Source organism: Pinus tabuliformis, chromosome 8, assembly GCF_031772625.1.
Source record: "Pinus tabuliformis cultivar Carrire ecotype Pingquan chromosome 8, CPIR1, whole genome shotgun sequence".
Lineage (NCBI taxonomy): Eukaryota > Viridiplantae > Streptophyta > Pinopsida > Pinales > Pinaceae > Pinus > Pinus tabuliformis.
In genome coordinates this window covers 205079662-205099619 of record NC_142294.1, presented here as the reverse complement: position 1 = coordinate 205099619, position 19958 = coordinate 205079662, and the positions used below count along the sequence as shown (strand labels likewise).

Sequence of the window (19958 nt, the reverse complement as noted above, 5' to 3'; positions counted from 1 at the left end):
CTACTTGGCCCGACACTCACTTGTGTTGTGAGTGGAGATCTTATGGAACTCACACCACTTTCTCGTGTCCTTTTTCGGCTTCGCGATCCTGTTCTTTGCTTGCAGCTTTGGCGGGTTGTCTTGGGCCGCCCCGCCTTGGCTTTGTCCTTTGTTCTGCAGTTTGGGGGCACCTTTCCCTTGCTTCGGATTCATAAATCCAAAGTCTCGCTTCTTCTGTTTAAACTTTGTCTCGACCTTGACGGCATATCGGTATGCCGTGCCAAGCGAGGAGATGTTCATGAATTTTGTTTCTTCCTGGATGTACTTGTGTAGGCAGCCACGATATTTGAGTACCAAATGTTGCTCTGTATCCTTAATACCCAACTTTGTACGAAGGGTATGGAAAATATTGGTAAACTCCAGCATGTCTTGGTCCCTTCCCTGCCACAGCGTGGTCCACTTTATATATTGATCCTCATAGCTTTCGACAAGGTAGTACTTCTCCCTGATGGCATCCCGAAATGAATTCCAAGTGGGTGCGGTTGAAAATAGTAAGCCTGTACTTTCATCCTTCTGTCACAGTAGGTCTCCCACCAATCCTTGACGTGGGGGGCTGCTTTGAGAAGAGCGAAAATAATCTTTTCCCAACTGGAAAAATCATGTACAAAAAAATAACCCTCTAGCATATTTAACCATTTATCGACAACATCTATGTCTATCTGACCCTCAAATATGGGGATTTCAAAATTAACTTATACCTTAAACGATGTGGTGTTTCCAGAGTAGCTGTTAGAAGCCGGTGCGTCGCCCCTGGGTAGCTGCTGAAGGATCTGGGCAAAGTTGTCCATCATCGTGTTCCTTTGTCGCTCGAGGGCTTCTTTGAGCAAGATTTTGAAAGGATCTCCTGCCCCCTCATCTTTCTTTTCATTTGCCATGGGAGGCCGTCGGGATTTGTGAGGCTAATCTTGCAAAGGTTCGACCAGTTTGAGCCCTAACTCCTTATATCCCAACCTCGTTGGGGACATGCAAAGAAAACCAAAGAAAAAAAAGCAAACCGCTTCGATACCATTCATCCAGATTTAAACATGAACACAACAAATTACAGAGATAACCATAAACACAGAGATGCAGCAGAAATAATACTTCATTTCATTAATGTAAAATACTGAAATATTCTTACAAATAGGAATGAAAATAAACCAACTAGGGTGATGGTAGCTTATCTCTGAGAAGAGATGTGGTGGCTACATGCCTCTGAACTGCCTTAAAATGAGGCTCAAGGGCCTTTTTATTATTGAACAATAAGATCAAACCCTAAAAAACCAAAACCCTAACCCAAGAAGATGTAACACCAAGAGTTTATGGGCCCCATTGGGATGAGTTGGACAACCAACTTCCCGAGGTCACGACTTGGTCATATTATCTCCGTTTGATGCGCATGATAGCCTGTTGGAAAGATCTCTCCAAGGAATACGACAGAAAAGACGATTTTAAATTCAAAATCGTTGGTGGTAGATTTCTAAAAAATGTCGTTTAGGGCCTCAAAATGACTCCGGAAGTTTAGGACCTGAAAAACTTCTAAAAAGAGTAAACTATGCTACAATTAAAGGAAACTGAAAAGCTGAAAGAAGCAATGGTGGGGGTCCAAGTGGAATTCGCTGGTGGCCACCAATATCCACCTGGATCAGGAGGCGACCTGATTTCAAGTCAGGGCCGACTATAGTCGAGAGTGACACTACTTTGGCTGAGTGGAAAAAAGGCCACGACCTTCACTTATTTCGGTAAATGTAAATGAGTTTGGAATTGTGTTGTTATTTGCTTTGATTTGTTGTAAGCAATTGTTGAACCATCGCCAGGACGACTAGGAGGAGCCATGACCTTGGTAAACGCTTATTAGCCTCCATTGATACTCTCATATTCAACTCCACTGTTATTATAAATGGATGCTACAGGTAGTTTATAGCCACTGCGAGAGACGACTGAAAATGGTAGTTGGATTACAACCTTGGCTCTACTAAGCGAATGCTCTGCTAAAAAGGAAAAAAAGGTGAGCACCCTGCCATCTAGACATATTTGGCGGCCCTGTACTATAGTCTCCTATTGCACAATGGTATATCTTTTAGCAACTCTGCATTCTTTACCTGTACAATAACAAACTACATGCTGCTAAAATAATAATAATAATGGAACAAGCACTAAAGATAGTCGAGATCTGGAATAATCTCTGGCGTCGTGATATGGGAATACAGTTAGGCTTGTAAAAATATATCCGTTTGAACCACCATAGACTTAGCAACAAGTGATAAGAAGCTTGATTTTTTGTAAAAAGTGAAGTCCAATTTAATTAAATTTTGGATGTCCACTATGGTAAGTAGCATTTAATGTTGTGTATATATCGTTGGATTTAAATTGTTTTAATTTTAATATTTAACATTCACGCTACATAATAGGGTAGTTAATAATTATTTAAAATTTAAAAATAATTTAAATTTTATAGGGGACGATTTTATTTCAAGACAAAACTCTTGCATTCGATCTCCAACAATAGGATCACATGGTTAGGAGATTGAGGAGCTCATGAAAATTTTTGGGAAAGTACAAAATGGCGGAGGGATGGGATGACTCATTCAATGCAAGCTTATGTTCGACATAGTTGCATTGTACCTATACTAATCTGTCCGTTGTTGGGATGACGTCCACCCTCGAAACCTGTAGACGGGGATGCAACAACGGGCTTATGTCACCTGAAAATTTTCAAGGAAAAGTATAATGTTAACTATACAAAAATGAAAAAAAAATTGTAGCATGAACAAACTAATAGAACTCGACCGATCATAGATGTCACCGCGCAAGCAGTGACATAATAATTATGCAATGATAAAAGTGTAAAGATTACTTGAGGTACTTGCACAAAATGATTTAGAGTGGAAAACTTAATAGCAACCTCATCTAATTTGAAAGAATCACAAGAATGATATTAAATTGAGTAATGTTTTTTTGGGAAATTTTAAAATGCAAGGGCCAAAACTAGTTCTTCTCATAAATCAAAGAGCCTACTTAAGAAATTTTGTCCAAATGTTTTTTTATTATATTATAAAGTGACGAATCCAAAAGTCTCTCAATGCTATGAAAGGAAAGAAATGAAAATTGAAGTAGAGAAATAATCTAAAAATTTCATGGTTGTGTTGTTCTAATGATTATGTTGATCTTCTAGATAATTAATCTTATATCTCATCCTAACCAAATATAATGCAATAATGTATTATCTTGATATTTTAATTGTAAATTTTATTAATATAAAATTATGTGTTTTTATTATTTTTCATTCTAATTTAAATATATTTAAAATAAGTTAGAATAGCCACTCCGTAACCTTTATTCAAATGTGACGGCTAACTAATCCATATTTTTTAATATTTAATAATTATAGCCACTCTAACCTTTATTCAAATTTCAAATGTGACGGCTAACTTATCCATATTTTTTAATATTTAATAACTATAGCCACTCTGTAACCTTTATTCAAATTTCAAATGTGACGGCTAACTAATCCATATTTTTTAATATTTAATAATTATAGCCACTCTGTAACCTTTATTCAAACGTGACCGCTAACTAATCCATATTTTTTAATATTTAATAATTATACTAAATAATAGGGACACTAAGTATGAGTGTCATTTTTATTACCATTATTTGTTATTAAAAAAGAACTCTTTGAATTATTTTACTTACATTTTTTTTAATGCACAAACATCCAACACTTGTGTTACTCTCTATCATTATTGATGCCCAGCTGTGCAGGGTATGATAGTGTTGGGATATTTTAATATTGGAATAGCTTTAATTTTAATTTTCTGTGAAATAGTGATGTCCCGATATTTTGTTTACTATGTCATTATTGATGTCCAGTGGTGCAGGGTATGCTAGCGTTGGGATACTTTAATATTGGAATAACTTTAATTTTAATTTTCTGTGAAATAGTGATGTGCTCGATATTTTCTTTCCCCATTCAAGTAGTCCGATTGAATAGAAGGTCAAGCGAATACAATGACAACAATGATGATGTGATAGTAATGGAATAAACTTTTTACAAAGTGAGTTTTGTACCATAATTATTATGCCCTCGGGGCCCACGGCGCACTAACTTTTTCTTTCTCTTACTGAGGCTTACTGGGCACGTGTATGTTAAAATTAAATTTCATTTCATTTCACATTATTCCATTCTTTTCTTTTCTTTGGAATGGATGCCCCATGCCCCACCATCAGAAACAACCAACGCTTCTTCCTATACCTATATCTATTCAATAATTCATGGATTCTGTATCGCACCTCATCCAACCCATTTCCTCTTTCGACCCTGTTGTCTTGCGCCCTTTGTTTTCGTTCCAATCTTCACAGGTTTTCCATTCTCTCTCTGCCATTTGCTAACATGGCCATGGATTTTGGTACCGGATTAGTCACAAACGCCACTAACGCCATTATCGGTCTCCTGGGCCAACAATTGAAGGATGTGAGGGAGTTGGGGAAGAACCTTCAACTTCTCAACAATGAACTCGACCGTATGGAAGGGTCGTTGCGCCATATTCAAACCCAATTCGAAGATCAACAAAAGAAGCTGCCGGATTTGGTGGAAGATTGTTTGGGAAGGATTAACAATGCCCTTGAAGAAGTCAAAACTCTCATCCAACGCGCCAACACACAGCGACAACGGTGTCGCGGTTGCTGCCTTTTTTTCAGCCCCAATATCCCCGCGGATATCAGAGAATGGAAGACCAGATTTGGTGAGCTCTTCCGACAGCTTGAGTCTGCTCTTTCAGTAGTTGCTGATACTGCACAGATTGTGGGGTCCGCACAGCCTCAAGCAGATGCGCTTCTTCAACCTCTTCCAGAATCCGGCTTTGTGGGGACTGGCATCGAGGCTGCTCAGAGGCAGGTGAGCGCATGGCTTGACGAACCTCATCCCTTGGCTCGTGTGGTTGGCGTGTGGGGCATGGCGGGTGTCGGCAAAACGGCATTACTCCAACTCATCTACAATAACTGCAAGAAGAAGGTGAGTGGTAGCTTCGATTTCGTCATTTGGTATACCATTTCTCAAAACTATCAGATTCAAAGTCTCCAGGATACCATTGCCGAGTCTCTGAGTTTAGATCTGAAGGGAATTTCTTCTGTTGATGTGCGAAAGATGAAATTGTATGCATCTCTTGAAAATAAGAGGTTTCTACTTGTGCTGGACGATGCGTGGAATCCAATTGATCTGAATGAAGTTGGGATCAACTTTGGCCATGATAACGGCAGCAAACTCTTAATGTCCAGTCGCTACAGAGATGTAGTCGAACTAATGGCAGAAAAAGAGTACTGCATGATGATACGACCCCTGTCCACAGAGGAAGGGTGGGAGCTGTTCCGGAGAAGAGCTTTTAGATGTGGGGCTGCTCCAGACAATAATCTAGAGGTTATTGCTAGACAAGTTGCTTTGGAGTGTAAGGGGTTGCCCTTGGCAATAAATACAGTTGCTGCAACTATGGCTCGGAAAAAGACTGCTGATGAGTGGAGTCGCGCTTTAGTTTTGATGAAAAATGTAGATCCATCCTTCCCCTCCACTCACAGGACCATTGATGCAGAGCTCTATCAGCGCATACGATGGAGCTACAATGATTTGCCCGATAATCTGAAGATGTGTTTCTTATATTGTGCTGCCTTTCCTGAAGATGCAGAGATTGATGTGGAGACGCTGGTGGAGATGTGGACAGCAGAAAGATTGGTGCCTCAAAAGGGGACAACTTACTTCATGGATGTTGGGCGGGAATACATAGAAGCACTCGTAGATAGGTGCTTGATTGAATATGTAGATAAGTATAAGTCAGATATAAAAGTTCATGATGTACTACGGGATATGGCAATCTATGTAGGCCAAGGAGAGCAGAACTGGTTATTTGAAGCAGGTCAAGGTCTGCAACATTTTCCATGTGAAGAAGAGACCAGGGATCGCAAAAGAATCTCCGTTCTCGGCAATGAAATTAGTGATCTGCCAACAGATTTGAAGTGTCCAACACTCGTCAGTTTAGTGTTGGCCGAAAACAGACGGTTGAAGGAAATTCCAGAGGGGTTTTTGGTAAACTCCATGTCTCTCAAGGTTCTGGATCTGTCGGACACCTCAATAGAAACATTACCAACAACAGTGGGGCAACTTACACAGCTTGAGTTTCTTAATCTGAGGGGTTGTAAGCGGTTAAAGCACTTGCCTGATAGCATATGCAACCTTTCACATCTTCAATTTTTGAATCTCGACGACTGTGAAAGTCTAGATTTTTTACCTGATAGGATAGGGGAGCTCAAAAATCTTAAACATCTCACAGTATGGGGTTCTGCCAAAGGTGTCAGGGTGATTCCACATCAAATCTATCAACTCACTTCATTGAACAAACTGGTGTTGCCTCTAAACTCAATGGATCTCACAGATCTCTCAAATCTGATCGAGTTGAATGTCAGGGTAAAGCCAGAAATTAAAGGGGGTTCAATGAGTACGTGGTCAAAGATGAGAAAATTATGTTTATGGTTCGAGTGGGGCGAAGATGAAAATAGAGATGATGCGGCGCGATATATCCGATATATCCTTCGACACAACATGCAGAGCATGAAGGAGTTGCAGAGTCTTCGGTTAGTCAACTATCAAGGTGTAAGTCTACCAAATTGTATTTGTCAGTTTCAAAATTTGAAGTATTTGGATTTGAGGAGGTGTATGAAATTAGAGGAGCTTCCAGCCTTGGAGATTGGGAGCGAGGCTGCACGTGACGGTTTTCCGAAGTTGGAGACATTATTTCTATATGCCATGCAGAGCTTAGAGAGTATAGTGTGCAATGCAAAAACAATGCCGCAACTGCGGTACTTAAACATTGAAGATTGCGGCAAGTTGAAGACATTGAGAATCGAGGAGCTCACTGATTTAGAGCACATAGAGATTTCCGGGTGCCCTCAGTTGGAGGTTGTTGAGATCAGCAGTCTTCCAATGTTAAGGAGATTGGATCTTCATCGTTTAAAGAAGGCAGTGAGTATTGCAAGACCATGGAGTGTATGGAATGAAGAAACAATGCCTAATCTGGAAGTTATAGAGATCAAAGAATGTCCATTGTTACGGAGAATGCCAAAAGAAATGGAGAAGCTACCTAAGTTGAAGGTAATTGAAGGAGAGTCAGATTGGTGGGATGGAATAAGTTGGGAGAATGATGATGTAAAATCCAAACTCTCTCACCTTTTTAAGGCATCTGGATGGTGAAGATGACGAAGCTATTGAATTCGAAGAACATGAAGGAGGGTGAAGAAGATGATCCTGAAATGTAATATAATTTTTTATTATGTTGTAAGTGAATATAATGTAATATAATTTTTTTTATTATGTTGCAAGGGAATATAATTTTTAGATGATCCTGAAATGTAATATAATTTTTTATTATGTTGTAAGTGAATATAATGTAATATAATTTTTTTATTATGTTGCAAGTGAATATAATTTTTTTATTATGCTGTAAGTGATGAATTTTCAAAAAAATAATGATATTCATAATTTTTAAATTATAAGTTTTTTTCAATAATAATATTGATAATTTTTAAATTATAAATTTATTTATTTTATTGGATTTTGAGAGAGGTTATGTATGTTATGTCATGTAAATATTTTGATTTAGTTAAATTAAATAACAATAAAAATAAATAAATAAAATAATTATAATTATTAATTAAAACATTTTTCAATATCTCAAATTATATAAAATTAAAAATCAAAATTAAATTAATAATTAAACTAGTCTAAATTTATTTTAACTCTATATCTATCAAGTGTCACCAAGAGGGATCAAATCTCTTGAAATGCAAATCTCTTTTAAAATGAAAAGAGATTTGATCTCTCTTAGCTATTGATAATCTAGACTAGTTTATATATAGATATGAAAATGTTATTAAAGTTAATTAGTGTTTAAATAATTTATTAATTTCAATATTAATTTTTTAATATATAAATATATATTTATATGATCCCAAATAATTTTAAATATTTTATATTACTTTTATATCATTTATTAAAAATACAAAATCAAATATTATAATAGTAATTGTTAAATTTTATATATTTAAAATTTATTTTTGCAATCTTTAATATTAAAATTTATTGCACTGGGAATTTATTTATATGTGTATACATGTATTAAGATTATTATAAGAATAGTTAATTTATGAAATTAAGAAATTTATGTTTTATATTATTAAGAGAAAAATAAGAGCAAAGAAACAATGTTCATCTTCAATCTTCCTTATATCATAAAATTTACAATTTAGTTCATCCAAAGGTATTTTTGGGTTAGTTTACAAACTAGTTTCACAATAAAAATCATAATCTTGAAAAAGATGGCCAATTAATAAAAATGAATTAACTAAAATAAGTATTCAATCAAATATTATTCAATCTTTCTTATATCATAAAGTTTACAAATTAGTTTATCCAAAGGTACTTTTGGGTTAGTTTACTAACTAGTTTCACTATAAAAATCATGAACATTAATTTTAAGTTTCACAATGCTCAAAACATTGAAACATGTGGCTAATTGATAAAAGTGAATTAACTAAACTAAGTATCCCATCAAATATTATTAGTTTATACAAAAATTAGTTTGTAGTTCAAAATCATTGATTTCATTTAATATCAATACATTAAATCATTTTTTTTTAAATTTCACCTTAATACACAAAAATAATTAATTACACAATGCATAAATTATATACTATGTTGTGGCCTAGTTTTGTTTAAGTATTGGCTTAAAGTCAAGTTCAACAAAAGATATGAACATGCATAATCTTGAATATGCAAAATTTATGGAACCATATGGAGTCATATGCAAAGTTTATGGAGCAATATATTTTGAGAATTTCTATAACCACTTATTTGGCCTATATATATGAGAATTATTATGTAAAGTAGAGGTTACTTGCAAAATTAGTTATTATTGTCAATGTTGAGTTATGTTATGAGAGAATCTTCTATAACCACTTATTTGGCCTATATATATGAGAATTATTATGTAAAGTAGAGGTTACTTGCAAAATTAGTTATTATTGTCAATGTTGAGTTATGTTATGAGAGACCCGTGCTCCTTTTTTTACATGGTGTGTGTATGATAATATAATGTTATTTTTCCTAATACAACAAAAGATTGTTTAGCTCAAGGAAAAATTTTGGGGCGAAATTTAGCTAATTGTTTTCTTTTTTAGATTTCTAAAAAATATTCACAGGTTTGGTTAAATATTCACCTTCTTTTTACACATATATGATTAAATGGATGATATTCGCCAAAAAAATTACTAATTTTAATAGTAAATTAAATGTTTTTAATTGAATATTTGGCTACATCCTATATGTATGACTTTTCAAACTAGAATAATTGTCTATAATACTATAAGTAGGCATAATATTTGAATCATTAGAAAATACCCTAATTCATGTGCTTGTGCCATTTTTGGATGATTTTTTTCATTTGTCTCTTTACTATGCATACTTTGAGTTCCATTTGTTTAAATGAATGTGATTAAAGGTTAATAAATTCTCCACCACAATTAAATTTTTAATACTTTGCACATAACTAACACAACAACTATCAAGCATGCCTTGGATGAGACTACCTCCCTCCCAAAGGTTGAAAAACTCGACACATTCAAGTACATCATGCTTATGTCACACACTTCCTACGAACCTTGAGTCTACCATAGAGCCAACAACATTGTTTATTGTTGCAACCATAACAAATGCATAGTAAAGGAGATACATTGGAGGTTGGAAAATGTAAAGATTCAAGATTGGTTGGAAATGAAAATTCATGCATGCCAAGAAACTACATACTTGGGAAAGATATTGCAATATTCAAAAATTAATATGTGTTTGTGTGTTTTGGATGAGATTTTCCAAGCTTGAATTCCCGGTGAACTTGCATGAATGGGTGGAAAGACTTGCAAATAAGAATCTACATTGTTTTCCATGGTCAAGAATTGACTGCACCACCAATAAATTAATAAATATGCAATGCTAATGGCCATAAGTTGACCCAAGATGTTAAATTTTCATTTGAAGGTGCTATGAAAAGCTATGCTTTAGAGTTTGCAGTGAAATGACATTAGTCATTACTAAAGGCATTGGAAACTTTCAAGAGAGGACAACATAGAAGGTTGATTGAAGACATACCTATCTAGATAAAGATGTTCACGGTGGAATGGAGTATGCTACCAAGCCCCATTGAGATGAAAGCATAATCCCTACATGGGGTGTTGGAAGATCAATAATGGTCTAAGTAGTGGAGCTTGAAAGAAGATAGTAGAAACAACATTAAAAGTGTGTAAATCTTGTATAAAGCTAGTACTGATATGCATTTAGAATATGGAAAAATACATAGGATGAGATAAAGAAAGGATATTTGGCCAACCTTGAAAGAGATCAAAAAGATGTGTTGGTGTAGACAATTGAGGAGATTATAGAGTTGGGAGGAATTTTTGAGGAGTTGATATGGTCATTGAGTGATAACATAAGGGACACATGTTGTTGAATTGTAGGTGTAGAGATATGGCTCGAGGTCATTGACCCAAATGATTTTTTGGAATCTATCGGGGACTAGGACTAGGAAGACACATTTGAATATGCATTTTGATTATACATTGTTTACATATTCTAACCTCGTGGATATTTGTGCCAAGAAGGGAGCAAGCCTAAATCATAGTGATGATAGTCCATCCTACATCCTACCCCCTATTACTTTTGATATTTGCTAGAATTTGGTGACCCTTTTTGCATAGAGTGTGAGAATGTGCGTCATTAGGGAAATTTTGAGGTCTAAATGGGCCTCCTAAGAAAAATGTACAACAAAAATAAACTTTATAAGAACCAATAGGATTCAATATGATGATGTCAACCATGGGGGATGATTCACTCTTTTTGGAGTAAAAAAGTAAAAATATTAAAAAATAATAAAACTACTTTTTCAACTCATATTTTCAACTTATCTCCCTAATTTTCAACTTATCTCCCTAAGGTTTTACTCAAATTTCGAGCGGGAGTACTCGTTGGATACAAAATTTAATTCCTCATCCAAGGAGTACCCATGCTACATACTTTTGATGGACCCTGCTACATGAAAAATGAGAAATACATGAAAAAATGTGATTGCAATCACATTTTTCATGTATTTCTCATTTTTCGTGTAGAAGGGTCCATCGAAAGTATGCAACATGGGTACTCCTTGGATGAGGAATCAAATTTTTCATCCAATAAGTGTTGCCTCTTGAAATTTGATTAAACCCATAGGGAGATAAGTTGAAAATACGAGTTGAAAAAATAGTTTTTTTCTTTTTTCCCTCTAAAATTTGATGATGTAATGTAATCTTATTTTATTATTTCCACTATTATTTTATAATTTCTTTAGGAGGCCCATTTTATACCTCAAAATTCCCCTAATGCAAACCTCATATAAATAAAAGGCACCTCAGGCTTCATTTCATCATCACTGGTGGACTATTTTAGCGCTCTAGAAGAATTCAACCTAACTCTTTTACCTTGTTACTATTGTGGAGATGTGAACTTTGTGAATATTTTGCTATTGGAGACTAATCCTTATTTTGGAGACACCATTTTAGGATAATGAATGATTGTTCATTTATATATTGTGAGTACTTTTATTGTTGAATATCTTTTTATGGTTATTGTATTCAATATGTTTTTCTAGGGTTTCTATATCCCTTGTCTAAATACATATCTTTACATGAAACTTTTGGTGAAATGTTGCATGCCTTAATTCAGAATCTTGATAATCTCCTAGAGAGATTTTCTCTTGATTTTATCCCTGTATTGAATGATAGCTAGGGTTTTAAAAATGGAAACGTAGGGTCTCCCTCCTTACTCCTTTCAAGGGTTTGATATCTCCATAGTAATTTTCTATTAGACTCCATCACCCAAGTAGTTAGTAGGCATCAATTTCCACATAGTTGGTCAAAACTATTTAAACTTCATATTTTCTCTCTTTCTTACCAATTTAAGATTCAATATTGGTTGGAAGTGAGAATTCATGCATGCCAAGAAAGTGCATACTTGGGAAATATGTTGCAATATTCAAAAATAAATATGTGTTTGAGTGTTTTGGATGAGATTTTCCAAGCTTGAATTCTTGGTGAATTTGCATGAATGGATGGAAAGACTTGCAAAGAAGAATCTACATTGTTTTCCATGGTCAAGAATTGAGTGCACCACTAATAACTTAATAAATATCCAATGGTAATGGCCATAAGTTGACCCAAGATGTTAAGTTTTCATTTGAAGGTGCTATGAAAGGCTATGCTTTAGAGTTTGTAGTGAAATGACATTGGTCATTAATAAAGACATTGGAAACTTTCAAGAGAGGACAACATAGATGGTTGATTGAAGACATAGCTATCTAGATAAAGATGTTCATGGTGGAATGGGGTATGTTACCAATCCCCATTGAGATGAAAGCATAATCCCTACATGGGGTGTTGGAATATCAATAATGGTCTAAGTAGTGGCGCTTAAAAGAAGATAGTAGAAACAAAATTAAATGTGTGTAAATCTTGTATAAATCTAGCGTCGATATGCATTTAGAATATGGAACAATGCATAGGATGAGATAAAGAAAGGAGATTTGGCCAACCTTGAAAGAGATCAAAAAGATGTGTTGGTGTAAACCATTGAGGAGATTATAAAGTTGGGAGGAGGATGTTGGGAAAGTCAATTGCTTAAATTTCTTTCATTAAATTATCAACTAGGGATACTCGTAAGCTTGTGATGATGCCAACAAAATATATGCAGGAGTGGGCAACTGACTCTAAGCTAAGAAAACTTGGTTGTTGTAGGCCAGAAAACATTAAACTCCCTTACAAGTGGTCTCTTCGTAATGTTTCATGGGACCTATCAAAAATCAAGATTATAACCCAACATATAAATCTAACCAATATTCACAACTATTTGTAATGAAATAAAATGCTTCATTGATCCATTTGGAGTGAGCTCAATTCTCCTAAGATCAAAGTGACAAACTATTCCATAAATCCATGAAAACTTTCTCTACATGCATAAATAAGAAAATAATTATTTTAACTGAATCAGAATCAACACAGAAGAGCCTCTATATCTAGAGATCATGGTTGTCCTTCCTTTGATTTCTTTTTCAACTAAAACCAAACACACCATAAAGCAAAACAAATGATTTAAGAAAGCAAGAGGAAATGAATGCATAGAAAGAGATTTCAGTCCAAGTCCACAAAGAAGAGGCTCATACTTGGAGGCCTGGTTTGTCCTTCTTTATCCAAAATTAATCACTAAAAATGAGATCAAGTCCAAAATCTAAATGATTAAAGAAATTTACATCTAAAACTATAGAATGGAAATTGATGTAAAATGAAGCTTTATTCTATTCCATCATAAGTTGGATACATGCTCCAAGAGTCCTCCTCTTGGAATGGAGGAGGCACTCCTATTTATACATAAAATTGAGATATCTAAAAAAGATTTGAGATCCACAAATCTCTCATAAATCCACAAATGTCTCATGTGGTTACAACCATGTGCTAACACTTAGCAAGTAACATCTCTACAAATCCTCTCACAAATTTCTAATATATTTGACAAGAAATCTTATCAAAAGTTCCATAATTCTTCTCCATAAAGTATGCTTGAAGGAATCTCACAAATCTTCATCAAATCTTCAAGGAGTTGAAGACGAAATTCGAATTTGAGGCTTGGTGGTCAAATATGACTTTGTTGAAGTCTTCAAATACACCTACAAACATCATGAAACTCATCCCACTTACATATATAAGTGAAAACGTGCTATTTTTCCAAAATTTAATCATAAATTCACTCAAAAACACTAAAAGATATGCATTGTAAAATAATAAGTCTAAACCCGATGTAATCATTGAAATAGTTTAAAGTAAGGGTATGGGAAAAAGAAATATGGTTTAAAAGTGAATTGAAAGGTTGGAAAAAACATGGTATCTGGGTGACCCAACATAGGAGTTGATATGATCATTGAGTGATAACATAAGGGACACATGTTTTTGAATTGTAGGTGTAGAGATATTGATGCAGAGTTACCCCCGCTTACCCACAGTGTGCATAAAAATGCATAAACATATCTGTCTCAGGTATTTAACTCACAAAGGAGTTAAATCTTCTTCCATGAATGGTTAAGGCCCTCTTTTAGTCTCATCCAGAATGATTTATAGACTTACCAAAGTCTACACATTAACCCACCTTTTCCTTTAGAAAGGAAATTAATCACCCCGCTTTAACCCTTCTATCAGGACTTTTAAACTCCTTAAGCCCGCATATATAACCTTTTCCCACTTATATGTAACCTTCCCTCTTTAAACATTGCTACACATATATTTTTTCCACAAAACCTTTTATCAGCGCTATTTCCGTTATAACTCATTTACAAAGGAAAATACGCCCAAAACATACCCCTCCGCCTTTAGTACGGTCTTGTCACGCTTTCTGAGATACACCTTTATTGCAATTGGGTATCAGCCTTCCGCGATTCATATTAGCCCATATTCCTTCTGCTTCCCGATATGCGATTATATCACCTCCCAGAACACTATCGCGCTTAATTCTTCACTATTACGTTTACAAAGGAAAAACCCATTCGAGAACCTAAGCCAGATCTCAAAAGTTATAAATCTGTGTCTATATATATCGTCGGTTCCGCTCTTTAGTCTCTCCACATCACTACTCCTCCGACTCCGATTACTGATACCTCCGATCTCCGATCAGCGCATTATCGCTATCGGCCCTTCATTATAGCACTGTAGCCAACCCTTTGACCTCTCCGACATGCGATCGCCAATCGCATCTGGACCATCGATTTGGACTCTCGATCCGACGGTCCATGATGCATTGCATTATCGCAATCGCTCTTCTCGATGGTCAGGGTCCGATAACACCCAAAGGGTTCCGCCGATGCGATATGATCTAGACCGTTGATCTCACAGATCTAACGACTCCTGTGCAGCTATACTTTACTTCTCGCCCATCTCTTTACTTGTGTTTTTTCACCATTTTCTTCAATTTTCTCTATGGTTTGGGGTTTCTTCAATGGTTCATGTCCTGCACTGTTTCCACTGTGCTGCTCTAATCCGAACTCAACTCTGCATACTCCTTTCTCCAATGTCATTCAGAGCATTTCTTGACCCTTTAAGTGGATTCAACAATCCATTACGATTCCTTCGAATCGTTCTCATCCTCTGCGCAGTTCTTCAACGCTCTGCCTTCTACTTCCGCTGCTCAACTTCTTCTGAGCTTAACTCTAATCTTCTTCTGGATTCTAAGACCAATGATGATTCCTCTTAATCATTTTGTTCCTCTGCGTCCCTCAGAATTCTGCCTGCAACCTGTTACAGAGCCTACGAATTCACAAGTAATTCATTCATGAAATACTCTTCAACACACTGACACAGTCAGGAATAAACATCTATATATATAAATATAAACAGTCAATTACATATCCGAGACTCTGTGTCTCGCACAGGCCTGATCCTCTACTATTTGTGGCCTCCTCTCTCGCTCTGCCCGTAGGCTTACATATATGCCAGAAAGTTCTGTTGAACTAATCCTGGTTCGAATCCTAAATCCTCTGAACTGACTCCTAAATCCTCTGTCCATTTCTACTTCAATTAATTCCTAAAAGCTCTCTCTCGTCCCTTGAATCATGGAACTACTTAAAGAGTACTAATTGAATTTAGACTCTTTTGTCATTATTGCCCACTCATTTTCTCATTTATTTGAGAGAATTTATAACTTCCTCTCATTATCTAATTAAATCACTTAAAAGCCTAAATATTACATTAACTTGAGACTTAGGGAACTAACTTCCCTAAAACACATGACCCCCTATGTCTACTTAATTACAATGATTTTCTTTTGGGTTGAATGCTCCTGCATCAGACTCCCAAAGTAGAAAATATTCATGATCTCCTGATCATTTGTTTTCTGATCTTTGTCTTCCTGGATCCCATACTTTGTTCTGTCATTGCCCAAATGCCTTACCTTTGTTGCTATTGTATGTCTGCTGTCTTTTTCTCCATCTTCTTCTTCTTGTCAATCAAATTAAAACTCTGATTGATCATGCTCCCTACTGCTACCATTTTCCTCCATTTGCATTGCTTCATCATCAGCTGCCACCTTTCTTCAATTTCTTTTTCCGACACATCTTTGGACTGGTCCATGTTCTGCTTCTTACTTCTGCCTCCTTCTCTTTGTCTCAGGTTGTTTTTTGTTGTCCACTAATTCTTTAAATTGTTTTTCTTCTTCTTGTTCTGTTATTCTTGCTTTGCTTCCTATGCTGACTGCCTCCCTATCATCCTTACCCTCTTTCATCTTCATTTGGCTGCTCATCTGTGCCAAATTTCCTTCAGCATCTGCAACAAAACCTGCACTCACAAAACACTTGTTAAAATCAAACACATAAGGCTTATGTGCCTTATCTCCCTTTGGCAACAATTTAGTTTGCTGCTCTATTTCTTTCTCCTCTGTCAGCACATCAGTATGCTGTTTTGAATTCTCAAAAGAACTCATGAGACTATCAACTAGTCTCTCCTCCGCATCATCTGCTCTAATGATGTCTTCCTTCTCTTGTTCACTATCGTGAACTTCTTCCTATACAATCACACTGTCATACTCTGAATTTTCTAGCAAATATTCCAACAATGCAATTTCTTTGTGACACTTCACAAGTATTTCATCATCACTTATGTTTCCTGCATTTATACACAAATTATTAGTTTGGAAATCATAAGGTTCAATAGTCTCAACTATTTCTCTACATATCGGCCCCTCAAACTGAACTTCATCTCCTTTTTCCACAAGAACTTGTTCCTATGTTGTCACAGTTTCAAATATCAATGCATTATTAAGTTCTTTTTGCTGCAATAAATTACTGCTTTTCTCATTTAAGAGACATTCTCCATCCTCCTTTACTTTAGAGTTTTTATCTCCTGAAAGATACTTCTCCATACTTCTGACAGCTTCAAAATATTGCTCATCCTCTGCAAAACACTCTTTTGTTAGTGTTCCTTCTCCCAAGGTTAAATCCTTTGCATAGACTTCTTCCTTCTTAACATATTTTAGTAGATGTCCTTCTTTCTTACTGACTGTCTCGACTCTCAACGGCTTCTATGGCTATTTCCACTGTGCCTATCATTATGGTGGATTGATGATCCTTTACTATGCTTTCAGCTAACATAGTCTCTTCTTCAAGTTTGCCTTTGGTCTCTTGTTGTTTATCTTCTCCGAGAGCTATCCTTGTCTCACCATCTGCATTATCATTCTCCTGCATTTGTTCTGCATCCACAGATAAACTATCAGTCTTAAAAACATAAGACCCTGTGGTCCTACTTGATGGTTCAGCCATCATATCTCCTTGTTGTTCTAAATATTTCATATGATTCAGAAATTTTTCGATGGTCTCCTATTCAATCTCCTCAAGCCCTTCACTTGGTTGCTTGATATCTTTCCTCAACTGTATATGAGACCTATCTATCTCATCTTTTTCCAAAATAGAATTTGGATTCTGCTTGTCTTCTTTATCCTTTATGACAATATCAACAAATTGTCCTTCTTTACATATTTCACCTACAAACATACACAAATTGTAGCAGATTTAAAACCATGTGACCCTATAGCCTCACTTGGAGTTTCAGTCTTCAAGTCTTCATCTTCACTCTCTCCCAGAATTTCTCCCTGTTCTGGTTCACAAATGGACTCTTCCATTTCCATTTCCAACTTAGCTTCCTTGAGTTTTTCCATTGACCACCTTACTTGCCTTTGTTGTAGCCTTCTTTGCAACTTATGCCACTTCACTGGCTTCTTCCTCAAGACCCAACCTAGTCTCTGGTTTTCCTCAAATATCCTCAATGTATCGAGTTGTTCTTTTAACTCTGAAATCTCTTTGTCAATCTCCTCTTGACTCATCTTCTTGCCATTTTCCTTGTCATCCTTCTTCTCGTATCCTTTGTTGCGGCTTCTCTCTGAACCTCTGCTATGACTATCAGTAGTCATCTTCTTCTCCTCTTTCTTCATGAGCTCCTCACTTATCTGCAACAAACCTCTGCAATAGCTAGTCCTCCTCGCTGCAATCTTACCTCACTTAGTGTTTTGGTAAGCACGATTCCTCTGTCTGGAACCTCTTCTTGAGCAACACCTTTGCTCCTTCTAGGCTTCTGTAATCTCTCACTCTCTCTTGAGAACACTTTAGTTGTACTTTATGTCCAATCTCTTGTTGGATTCTTCAGATTCACTGCCACTTTTCCTTAAGAGTGTTTTCCTTACTCTGTCTTCAAGAACATATCTGATTCTCCTCTCGAAACTTCTCTTGCTATCACATGTGCATTAGTGTAAAAACACACATTCTCAATTTAAAACAGAACATATTACCTCACCTTCAAGCTCTCAGCATGATCTTCTTTCACCACTCCCCTTGTACTTTGAATGGACTTCCTGTTTCTCTTACATCTGCAAGTTCTACTACACATCACCTCTGTGTGCCTTTCTTCTGTCAGATTAGAATATGATCCTTCCTTGTCTGCATAAACACCTTAACGCATAACTCTGCTTTTAACTCTTTCACATAGAATTTCTTTTTTCTATTTTAACCCCAATTGTTGATTCGGCTCTGATACCAAATGGTGCAGGGTTACCCCCACTTACCCACAGTATGCATAAAAATGCATAAACACATCTGTACCAGGTATTTAACTCACAAAGGAGTTAAATCTTCTTCCATAAATGGTTAAGGCCCTCTTTTAGTCTCATTCGGAATGATTTATAGACTTACAAAAGTCTACACATTAACCCACCTTTTCCTTTAGAAAGGAAATTAATCACCCTACTTTAACCCTTCTATCGGGAATTTTAAACTCCTTAAGCCCACATATATAACCTTTTTCCACTTATATGTAACTTCCCTCTTTAAACATTGCTACACATATATGTTTTCCACAAAACCTTTTATTAGCGCTATTTCCCTTATAACTCATTTACAAAGGAAAATACACCCAAAACATACCTTTCCACCTTTAGTACAGTCTTGTCATGTTTTACGAGATACACCTTTATTGCAATCGGGTATCGACCTTCCGTGGTTCATATTAGCCCATACTCCTTCCGCTTCCCGATATGCGATTATATCACCTCCCGGAACAACATCTTGCTTAATTCTTTACTATCCCGTTTACAAAGGAAAAACCCATTCAAGAACCTAATCCGGATCTCAAAAGTTATAAATCCGTGTCTATATATATCGTCGGGTCTGCTCTTTAGTCTCTCCACATCACTACTCCTCTGACTCCGATTACTGATACCTCCGATCTCCGATCAATGCATTATTGCTATTGGTGTATCGACCCTTTGTTATAGCACTGTAGCCAACCCTTTGACCTCTCTGACATGCGATCGTCAATCACATCTAAATTGTCGATCTGGACTCTCGATCCGATGGTCCATGGTGCATCACATTATTGCAATCGCTCTTGTCGATGGTCAGGGTTCGATAGCACCCAAAGGGTTTCGCCAATGTGATATGATCTGGACCGTTGATCTCACAAATCTAACGACTCCTATGCAGCTATACTTCACTTCTCGCCCATATCTTTGCTTGTGCTTTTTCGTCATTTTCTTCAATTTTCTCTATGGTTTCGGGTTTCTTCAATGGTTCTCATCCTGCACTGTTTCCACTAGGCCGCTCTAATTCGAACTCAACTTTGCATAATCCTTTTTCCAATGTCATTCAGAGCATTTCTTGACCCTTTAAGTGGATTCAACAATCCATTACGATTCCTTCGAATTGTTCTCCTCCTCTGCGCAGTTCTTCAGTGCTCTGCCTTCTGCTTCCATTGCTCAACTTCTTCTGAGCTTAACTCTGATCTTCTACTGGATT

The 19958-nt window shown here is 36.1% G+C and overlaps 1 protein-coding gene across 1 annotated transcript; it reads left to right on the top strand.

The window, feature by feature from the left end:
- Positions 1-4331: 4331 nt before the first annotated feature.
- Positions 4332-7370, top strand: LOC149234837 (putative disease resistance protein At5g43730). The gene has a single exon (XM_089461250.1). The coding sequence runs from the start codon at positions 4412-4414 to the stop codon at positions 7253-7255; it is 2844 nt and encodes a 947-aa protein (XP_089317376.1). The 5' UTR covers positions 4332-4411; the 3' UTR covers positions 7256-7370.
- The last annotated feature ends 12588 nt before the right edge of the window (positions 7371-19958 follow it).